At 31.9% G+C, this 11,625-nt stretch overlaps 1 protein-coding gene across 1 annotated transcript; it reads right to left on the bottom strand.

Moving 5' to 3' along the window:
• Positions 1-5,431: 5,431 nt before the first annotated feature.
• On the bottom strand, positions 5,432-8,248 carry LOC112022611 (uncharacterized). The gene is made up of 3 exons (XM_065762419.1): positions 8,150-8,248; positions 6,913-7,530; positions 5,432-6,425 (listed from the first exon to the last, which is right to left on the bottom strand). Exons 2-3 carry the CDS (start codon positions 7,255-7,257, stop codon positions 5,817-5,819), a joined length of 954 nt encoding a protein of 317 aa, XP_065618491.1. The 5' UTR covers positions 7,258-7,530; positions 8,150-8,248; the 3' UTR covers positions 5,432-5,816.
• Positions 8,249-11,625: the final 3,377 nt, after the last annotated feature.

Raw genomic sequence — 11,625 nt, 5'->3', positions numbered from 1 at the left:
CCTGGTGCGCCGGCCGGCACCCTAAATCTCCCCACAGACAGCGCCAATTGTAAGGACTCAATTTAGATTGACCCTGAGTACGAATGGGTTTTCAGCCCAATCAAGCCCAAACAATAAATTTATAGAGAGTGGGTTAAAGTTTTAGGCGCTGGCCGTCGATCACCAAGCATGAACTTTCTTTATAAAAAATACTAAGAGTTTTCTTTACAAATGGGGGAATGCTCCTCGGCCTGTGGCCGAGGAGACCTTTTTGTTCTCTCTCTTTTTTCCCCCCCCCCCCTTCTTTTCTTTACTTGCTTTTCTTATATAGTTTTCATCTGCCTATCTCCTTATTCCATCTGTTGATCATCCATTTGCCTCTCTTCTGGCCGTCTGTCCCATCAGAGGCCTTATCAGTACTCATGTGGTTCACTCTGACCAACGTTGCTCTGCTAAGGGGTTATATCCTCATTAATGCAGCCAGATGGGTTAGGTGAATGCATTAAGTGCGAATGTGACAGCTTGCTCTGAGCTTGTCCCCTCCCAAAGATTATCCTTAGAATGCCGAGGACGAACAGGTCCTCGGCGTGGTCACAAAAGAGGCTTTGTCTAACTTAGCTTTGGCTGGTCAGTCCTTCTCGGCGTTGGCCTTGGGCCTAATACCCGATGGGCCGAGGCTATCGGGCCCACGGGCCCCACAGTTACTATAAAATATAAAATGAAAAAAAGAAGAGAAGGAAAACGTGATTAATAGATATAAGGAAATATGATTTTTTTTTTTTTTAAAATGTCATTAACGTAGAAACTATTAATTTTAATGGAGATATACTCCATTTTTTGGGATAGATTTATATTAATGGAGTTATTATATAGTTTGTTAGGATTATCTAACAATTCCCTGATTAGGTGATAATTTAGGTCTCCTTTAAGTATAGTGGTTGTATGGTACCAAACAACTAATTTTTTAAAAAAAAATTAATAAATTTTCTGCAATTTGGTGCTATAAAACTGAAAGAATTAAATCGAATTAAAAAATATAAATAAAAATGCTGATGTGAAAAATTGTGAAGAGGTCAACCAAAAGTCAAAGACTTCAATTTTATCTTTAGCTAAAAATATATATTAAAAATTATATGTTATAGAACGAAAAAAACATAAAGTGGATTTCATCTTCAAAATCAAATAAGGTGGTCCTGCAATATGAACAACTTGGATTAATTTCATCATCTTCTTCTTCTTTTTTATTTTTTTTATGAAAAGATGGGATTTGCTCTTCTTACACTCTAGAATCAAGAATTGGATAGTCATAAAAATAAACTAATTAAGAAATTCAAAAACCGAAAATCAAAACCAAAGTAGAAGTGGAAAAATTAATAAGCAATTGGAATCTTATGAAGGAATTGAAGGTTGATGGTAGGGGATTTGGGAAGCTCACGCTGATTTTTTTTTTTTGGATAGTCCTCTTTGATCTTTTGTGTTTGCATTTTGAGAAGAAAAAAAAAAACACACAAACACACACACAATTTTTATAAACTCCATCACGCAAGAGCTTGGAAAACCCATCAAAAATAAAAAATAAAGTTCTGCCCAGACTCCTTTCATACCCAACAAAAGCTAACACACAAAAGCCTTGGAATAATGTTGCTCTCTAAGAAGCTTGACTCACTCCATTGGGCCATAATCATGTGCAACAACCTTGCCATCAAAAACCACAGTGAAATTTTTTATTAACTTCAGCCTTGAAATAACGTTGCTCCCTAAGAAACTCTTATGGTTTTGTTCTTCTCTTCCTAAACATAGGATTATAAGTCAGAGATAAAATTGTTGCGAGAGATTGGCTGAATTGGTAAGATTGGAGAGTGGAGTGGAGATGGAGCGAGGGAGAAGAGAAGGAGTCGGGTATAAATTTTTTTTTTTTTTTCAGAGAATTTAGTTGGCTATAAAATCGTAATATAATATTTATTAATTAATTATAATATTTATTTAAGTAATGCTGATGTGGAAAATTGTGGAGAATTCAAAGGTTTCGGTTTTATATATATATATATATATGTATATATATTGATATGGGAAATACAATAGTTAACTAGTTAACAATCCATTTAAAGAAAGTTTTTATGGGAAAAGAAAAAAAAAACAATTAATGTTTCAACGGCTTTTTCTATTTCCCATAAAAGTAATGTTAAAATTTTCCTAAAATGAATTGTTAACTATTGCCCTAAGAGCGGCCATTAGAATGACCCTATATATATATATATATATAAAAGAGGTCCAATAAAATAGTTTTACTAGTGGAATTGTTTACGTGGATTCACATATAATGAGAAGGACATCCGACCTATCAAAGTGGCCGTGGGTATTCTTTCCCTTAAATCTTTAAAGATGAATTTTCTTAACTATATAGTTTGAAATACCTTCTTTAATTTGGAATTATTGGACTGGGATTAATAGGTCCTTATGCATAATTTAGTTTGGTTTTTGAGAGACATAATGGGGAGAATGATTGGAAATTTTAAATGCTAAAATTACTTATAACTTTGCCAAAAATTGCACACCAAAATAAAGTTGCCCATGGTAAGTTTTCAAATTAAGGCATGTATATATATATATATATATTAATAGCCAAAGCTCGGAGAAAATTCAATTAGATTGTAATTGGATTTTCAATTTTACACCACGAATCTCATTTAATTTTTAATTTTGCACCAAGTAAATTATTGTGTAAAAATTAAAGAGTTCAAATCCAATTAGATTCTAAATTAGATTTTAATTGGAGTCTAATTTTCCACTACGTGTCCATCTAATTTTTTAATTTTTCTGGCAAGTGAATTATTGGTGCAAAAGCCGAAAGAGTCTAAATCCAATTAAATTCTAAATCATACATATGTGTGTGTGTGTGTGTGTGTGTGTAATGAGAAACCATTATATATTTTAAAAATATATGGTGCAAAGAAAGTGTAAGCTAATACCATATATAATTTGAACCTCCTCTAAAAAAAAGTTATAATTTGAACCATATAATTATGATTTTTTTTTTTAACTATATCAATGCATGTGCACGATGCTACACACTAGTTATGTAAAAAGAAAAGTGCAACCAAATAAAATGAAAATGAAAATGATAGAAGTATATATTTACTTTTACTTTTAAGAACAAGATTTGCATTCTTGACTAGGTCTGAAACATGATTATTTACACCAATCACTATATTATACAATTTTCAAATTTGTAAATACATATAGTATGATACATCAATCTTATTATATTTCTATTGTCCACTAAAGATTACATCATTTTTTTACAAGAAAATTTACTGAGATATTGGAGGAAACTAATAACAAACTAAAAATAATGTGTTTCTTGAGTTTCAATGAAGGAGGAGTTATTGAGATTCTAAAAGGAATTGCTTTTGTTTGGGTTGAAGCATGTACATGACGATGGATTTGTGTATTATATCAAGTCTCATAATGTCCTGTTGGTGCCTACTGTAAATGTGTTAGATGCAAAAGTTGCAAACTTCGGGTTGGCAAAGAGGAGCAATGTGAAAGGTGCTGGTATAAAAATAGAGAGAGAAAAAAGATTAAGGGGGAGAAACCTAGAAATAATATATGAACTAAAGCGAGGTAGAGAGAGTTTTAATTTATGAAAGTGAGACAGAGAGATTATGGTTACTGTTATATAGGCTTTATTAAGTGGTTTGTTTTTAGGAGATAAAGAGAAAAAATATTTTTTTAATTGTACTTTTTCCCTTTCATTATGGGTTAAATTTAATTATTTTACTAAATTATAAAATCGATTATTTTCTTAATGCATATTATATTTCCCAAATAGGATCCCAAACTCACTATCAGTAATTAAAATTACATAAATACTAATTTTAATTTGAGTTCAAATGGATAAATTTAAATTAAAAAAAGAAAGAACATATCAAAAAAAAAAGTGTATATATATATTCTACTTTCCCTCACATCAAATGACTCAAATCCACAAGCTCCCTATGATGATTGGTTTCGAGCTGGCAATTGGACGAACTTAAGCAATCAAAGGAGTCCCCAAAGTTGGTGAAGTTAATCAGCAAGGCTTGATCAAAGGCGTTAAAGGATTGCCCTCTTGTCGGGGACGTTTTTGCGATAAAAGCAAAAATTCAAGATAATGACTGGTTTTTGGCAATAAAAGAGACTTTTTTCCTCTATAGCACTAATTTGGTGTTTTGCATTGGGTTGCTTTTTGTTTAGTGAAGAGGCTGCCATGCTTTTAGCATGGTTTAGGAAATAATTGGTTTGCTCTCTCATTGGTTGCCTTTCTCTGCCATTTTAGACTCTTTGCTCGCCTAAGTGAGTGCTAGCAGTTGAAGTTGGCCAATGAAAGTCAACTATGATCTAGAGGCAAAAAGAGGTTAGTGCTCAAAACAAGGTCTCTTTCATGAGCTTAAGGTGCTACTAGCATCCCTAACCTACTTGGTAGCATGGATGGGTTGGGCTCTTGCAAAATGTCCAAAAAGAATCAATTCATACCCTCCAAACCATACTCCCTCAATTTTCCTAATATATCATACGGACTTGGGCCATGCTTAGAAAAATATAATATAATATAATACATAAATTAGGACTACAAGAAAGTCGAGCTCGCTTGAATCAAGTTTGTAGAAATATCTCTTGAAAACAACCATCAACACCTATTCATTATATCACTAACCCTAAAGTCCCCTTTCTATCTAGAATAATAACATACACTTGTGATTTCAAATGTTACCTTTTATTTTCTCAACACTTCAAGATTTTTCCTGGGGAGGATTTTTCATTTATTGAGGAGAAAAAGTATTTCCCATTAAACTAGTTAACACAAAGAGGCTTTTTTTTTTTTTTTTTTTGCGTATTTATGTTTTTGGTTTTTTCCTCTCAATAGTCTTTTTCCATTAAACTAGTTAACACAAAGAGGCTTTTTTTTTTTTTTTTTTTGCGTATTTATGTTTTTGGTTTTTTCCTCTCAATAGTCTTTTGATTGGACGGACTTTGTTTGGGTGTTTCTTGGGTCCTCCCCTTTTGATTATATTTACTAGTTTCAAAATTTGTTAAGATTTTGAATCAAGTCAAACCGGCTGAAATTACTAGTTTCTAGAGTTCTTTCTTTGAATATTGATATTTTGAAAAAAAGAAAAAGAAAAAAGAAAAAAGAAAAAAGAAAAGAAATATATATAAATATATATATATGTGTGTGTGTGTGTGGTGCGCACATGTGTGTATGTGTGACTAAAATGCAAATTGCACCTTACTTTTGTTCAATTGAGTCATCTAAATTTTAAATTTATTCAATTCAGACTCATTGTCGAATTTTATTTAAAAAAGTTCCATTAAGATTGCAATCAACTAGTAAAAAAAAATCTCACATAAAAAATCTATAAAATAGTTTTATTAGATTTTTTTTCATATGAAAAAAAAAATTAATGGCAAATTTTTAACAACTTGAACAACTCTACATGATTCAAATTTAACAAAAGAAAATTTTAACAATTATACATGATTCAAATTTTAAAAAATAAGAAAAATGGAAAAATTATACATGATTCAATCATTATACAGTCACACAAGAACTTTTCAGGCAACTTTATGATGGAGGGATAGAAGAATAATATCTCCAGGAATACAGCAGATACTAGCAAACAGTGGAGACCAAAAAGGAACAGCAGGCCCACCTTTCAAATGCTGAACCTCGTCCACCTCTTATCACAGGCCTCGAAGCCTCCAACCTCATTGTAAATATCACTTCAAGTCACATTCTTTTCACTCATCACTACAACGCACGACCTTGTTCACCCTCTTAATACATAATAGATCTTTCAATTTCTTTCATTCCTTTTCCTTTTTCTATCTTTTTTGTTTGAACAGACCGTTTGTTGAGATTCATCAGCTTCAGCAAGGCAATTCAGTAGCTTCTCGAGATCCTCTATGTTAATACAATCATCCAGAGAACAAGTGGAGAAATTATGTCCAAGTCCAGATGTATTGCAAAGATCTCCCCACTCTTCTAAGATTTCAGATACATCAAATGGTGACGCTGCTTCAATAGTTCCATTATGAACAAGTCCAGATGTATTTCCCAGATCTCCCAACTCATCAATAATTGCAGATACATCGAAAGGAAATGCAGTGTCAGCAGTTCCATTATGATAAAGTCCAGATTTATAGCCTAGATCTCCCAACTCTTCAATAATTTCAGAAATATCAAAAGGAAATGCTGCTTCAGAAGTTTCGTTATGACTAAGCCCAGATGTATTTCCCAGATCTCCCAACTCTTCAATAATTTCAGATACATCAAAGAGAAATGCGGCTTCAGCAGTTTCTTTATGACTAAGTCCAGATGTATTGCCCAAATCTCCCAACTCTTCAATAATTTCAGATACATCAAAAGGAAATGCTGCTTCAGTAGCTCCGTTATGACTGACATTCTGCAAATTTGTAAAATTTTACATTAGAAAAGATTAAAACTTCAAAGAACATTTGCTAGCAAAGCTTCAGAAAAATATGTTAAATGCAATCATAGTAAAGGGAACTCAGCGGCTTCAGCCTCCCAAATTATATTATAAATTAAGGTGAAGCCGTTTAGTTCAACAACATTTCGTTCATAAATGATATTATCAACTTTCAGGGGCAAAGTACACCTTCTCTCCAATTGACAAATGTTTTAAAATGTAAATTCAAATTTTATATGGAAAATAGCACATCAAAAGCATAGAGGGTCAATTAAAGGAATTCTTGCATCAGAAGCTCTTTTTCTGGAAATACAAATTCAGAACCTTGATAACCATTATTTGTTTATTCACAAGCAACACTCTCTTTACTGTTCAAAAATACAAGTGGGGAACAAGCAAATATGGGAATGGAAAAGATATGAAGCTTGATATAAAAAGGTCAGTAGAGATTTCAAAAGCTCACCATAAACCCACAAGGTCTCTGTGGCAGTGGATCAGACAGATCTGACAAAGATATGAGCTGAGCAGCACCACAAGGATTGCTAGGAAACAGCTCTGCATCAGTATAATCATTGTATCCAGCATAGAGGCCATTACTTGGAATGTGATGAGATTCACCAGCTTCAGGAGCAAAATTCAGAGGCTTCTCTAGATCACTCATGTAAAGACGATTGTCCGGAGAACCAGTGGACAAATCATATCCATCTTCACTTGGTCCAGCTGTGTAGCCCAAATCTCCCAAGTCTGAGTAAATGGTAGATTCCTCGACAGGGAATTCAAAATCCAAACCGGAGTTACTTGATTCCATAACTTTGATTCTCAGTCTCCAATTTCCTCACGAGGAGTGAAGAATAATAATTCGTAATCTGCTGTACCTTAATCAACAAATAGCCAATCCCTTTTCCCAACAATGCAATGCAATTGACACAGTAACAAAAGAAATCAGTCAAGTCCAATGCCGAAACAATATCTTCCAAGAACACCAGAGCCTCCCCCGTTTCACGAAGCTAAAATTGCACCAAATGATTGATGCATGCTTGTTCTTGAGATAAACTAAAGGCATTTGGCGCAGAATATAAACCTGAAATTTAGCCACACAATGTTAATAAACAGCCCCATAAATTTAAAAACAAAAATAAAAACCCAAAACAGATAATGATAAGGGGAATAAAATCAACAATCATCAACTGATCATATCTTGGTAAAGAAATCCCCCCCTGAATAATCTATTTACATTAAAAGGATATAATACTAAACAAAACCCAAAATCAAGGTAAAGCGAAAATTGAAACAACTAATAGATGTTTGACTAAATCAAAACAGACCCAGATAATTTTTTGATAAATAAAACAGACCCAGATAGTTTTTTGATAAATAAAAGAGACCCATATATTTATCCCCCCCAAAAAAAAAGAAAAAAGAGACCCATTAAATATTAACACGAAAGAAGAAAATAAACCAGAGAATTGGTAATAGAACTAACCCAAATCGCCCACAATAAGAACCATATAGAATGAAAAGCAACAAAATTTCCCTTTTATTTGGCAAATTAAAGCAAACCCAGATAATAAAACGATCAAGGCTACCCTAATTTTGATCGCATAAACACAACATGCGTAAAAACCCTAAATTTAAAACTCAGATGATATCATCAAGCAAAAAAAAAAAAAAAAAAAAAAAAAAGAGGGAAAGAAACGTACCTAAGCAGAACCGAAGCGAGAGGCAGAGAGAGAGAGAGAGAGAGAGTGAGACACCGAGACTATTTTTTTAGTTTGAAAAAGGAGCGACAGTGACTGTGAGAGAAGGGTTACCGTTATATAGTAGTAGGTCGACAATGTGCGTTTTTATTACGCGTTTTATTTTTTATTTTTATTTTTTATTATTTTTAATTGTACTTTCCCCTTAATTAATTAAATATGGGTTAAAATTAAATTAGTAATATATACAAATTGTCCCTAGTCTTTAGAAAATTAGGTTAAATTGATTTTTTTTTTTTTAAATGTATATTCTGTTTCTCAAATTAAGGTGCTCAGACTCACTTCAGTATTAAATTTACACAAATATTAATTTTAATTTGAGTTCTAATGGATCAAATTTAAAATAAAAATAAAAATAAAAAAAGGAAAAAGGAAATTATTTTTTTTTCATTCCCTGTTTTATGCCTACTGTAATACATACAGTATCAAATGAGTCAAATCCCCCAGGCTGAGGCGGCTCCCTATGAAAATTGGTTTTTGAGTTGGCAATCAAAGGAGTCGGTGAAGTTGATTGGTAAATTTGGCCCCATCAATATCATTCAAAGGAATATACCCTATCCTATCCATCACATCACTAACCCTAATGTCCCCTTTCTATCTTTTTTTTTCCCCCTCATCACTTCAAGATTTTTCTTTTTTTTTTTTTTGGGGGGGGGGGGGGGGGGCGTTGGGGGTGTTTCATTTATTGAGGAAAAAATATATATTTCACATGAAATAAGCTAACACTAAGGGCACAATTTTTTATTGATGATCTTGATAATTTTTTTGAATTTCACGGTCTGATGAGTACTACAATATGAATAGTACACAATTTTTAAGAAAAAAAAAACTGTTAGATTTTTTAATTTTACCAAATTTAGTAATGATGAGGGCAATTTGTATATTACTAATTAAGTAGGAGAAATTATATAGTCTTCTGGTGGACTATATTATTTGTCTATCATTCTATTAAAAGGCCTTCACTTGTTTAAAATTGCTGAGTCAGATCCCATTTGTTTAAAATTACTGAGTTAGTAATCAATTTCTATTTAAAAAAAAATTTCTAACTCAGCAATTTTAAACAGGTGTGAGTCTTTTAGTAGAATGGTGGACCGCGTCACTTATCCACTATGTGAACCTTATAATTTCTCAATTAAGTAGGGAGTATAGCTTGATTAAATATATTAGTTATTTTTTAAGGAGTGCAATTAATCCTAGAATCCATTTTTCCGTTTTACCCCCTTTGTGTAACTTCTTTTGTTTTAAGGACTAAGTTTGGTAACAAATTTAGTTGTAGACTAAAGGCTATAACACCACTTAATATTTTTTTTTTTGAATGTAAATTTTGACAAATCTATCATTGGATTATATTTTCTTCTTATATCTTTCATGTTTGCAAAATTTCAAGAACATCAAAAATCAAAAACTATGTCATCAATTAAATATTTAAATTTCTAGTTTTTGTAGTCTAAAACTATAAATAAAAAATAAGTTTATAAATCGAATTATAGATAACATCTAATTTCCATGAAATTTGATATGTGTTTTAAGAATATAAAGAACATACAATCCAACTATTAGATTTTCAAAATATATATCTTTTATAGTTATAGTCTAAGGTTTCAACTAAATTTGTAGCCAAACTTTGTCCTTATTTTAATTCTTTCTTTACATTTTTTTTTTACATACTTTAGATGCCGAGGGTCATGATAATTTTGACCACATTTGTAAAAATTGCTAACAGTGTCAAGCAATTATTATATAAATTTTCAATATAATCAATTTACATCATAACCATATTCCTCTATGGTAATTTACTTACGAGTTCATATCGTTTTTTTTTTTTTTTTGGTTTCTTTTTAAGATGGTATACTGGAAAAAAAAAAATGAAAAAGAAACATGAGTTCTAAAGAAACATGACATGTATTATCTTCTTCTTCTTCTTCTTCTTCTTCTAAATGAAAAAAGAAACATGAGCTCTAAAGAAAAATGACACATATCTTCTTCTTCTTCTTCTTTGTCTTCCTTTTTTTTTCTTTTTCTTTTTTTACACAATGTTAGCTCTTTTTTTTTTCTTTTTTTTAAGAGTAAAATATAAAAATCACCCATAAGGTTTGGGACTAACCTTAGATACTATCAAGACTTTTCAAAAATATCTATTTTTTTTTCATTAAGTACAAACAACACTTAACATTGTTTGAAAGTTTCCTACTTCTCAAAGTCTACTACTTCCTTTTAACAGCTTGTCTTGACTACGCAGTCACAATCATATGCACAAAAGACTGTGTTGAGTAAGAAATTGTAAATAAATAGCAGCCAAAGATGGAAACAGAACCAAAGGTGTAAGACATTTTTCAAGCGGTATTGAGTGGTGTTTGTGGTCTAGGTACAAACTGGATTTATACTTTTTGTGTTTTATAAGCAATCAAAATTGTCATATGACCAAAAGAGAATGATAAAGATTATTACTACCAAAATTTGTTATAAATTCGAAACTTTTTCACCATATACAAAATTATAAGATCTTGTATGTAATAGTTCCAAAAAAAAAAGTATGGGCAAAACCGTAAAGGATTTTAGAGCTACAGCACTTCTTTGTGTTCAAATTTGCCTAAGGGCTTATCAAAGAAATAAAAAAATAAAATAAAAAATTGGCAAACCGAATGGATCGGCCGACTGCCCGAACTTAATCTTCTTCTTTTTTCTTTTTCTTTTTTCAGTTTTTCTTGACCTGATTGAGTTTCGGTTTGTATTTTTGAAAAACCGAAATTGGTCAGTTTGGTCTTGGACTCAAGAAAATATTAAAATGGAACTGCACCAACACTGATCATATTGAATATTAATATATACAAATTTTATCAAGATTGTATTGGTAGGATAGTGGTAAGGACACGTGAGTTTCATGCTTCTATCCTAGGTTCGACCCAACACTGTTCCCCCATTCTCTCTCTTTTGGTCACGCCACTCCTCACACCTTCTCCATCGTTCCTGCCTTTCTCTTACTCCCTCCTTATCACCTCTCTCTTATTTTGGTATGTTCTTCGAGTCTCATTTTCTCTTTTTGTTTAATTAATTGTGACTTGTTTGTTTGATTTTTGTGTTATTTGCTTGCTGAAAATACATGATTTTTAGTATATTTTTGTTGTGTTTGCTTAGTGTTTGGCATTTGGGTGCAGAGAAAATATGGGAAAACGAAGGGAAATAGGTTTTCTTTTCTTTGACTTGTTTGGTTTTTAACAAATTAGAAGAAACCGAAATTAGAAGAAACCAAAAACCGACTGACCCGAACCAATTGAAAACCAATTAATTTGGTTCAATTTTCCTTACTACGGTTCGATGTCTGACAAATCTGGCAAAATAAAAAATTTCGGCTTGGCGGAAAAATTGCCCTTCAACTTGACCGATTTCATCCGACACTATTACTTCAATAGAACTTCATT

This window comes from Quercus suber, unplaced genomic scaffold (genome assembly GCF_002906115.3).
Source record: "Quercus suber isolate HL8 unplaced genomic scaffold, Cork oak 2.0 scaffold_457, whole genome shotgun sequence".
Lineage (NCBI taxonomy): Eukaryota > Viridiplantae > Streptophyta > Magnoliopsida > Fagales > Fagaceae > Quercus > Quercus suber.
The sequence above is the reverse complement of the archived record's forward strand: the minus strand, read 5'-3'. Positions and strand labels throughout refer to the sequence as shown.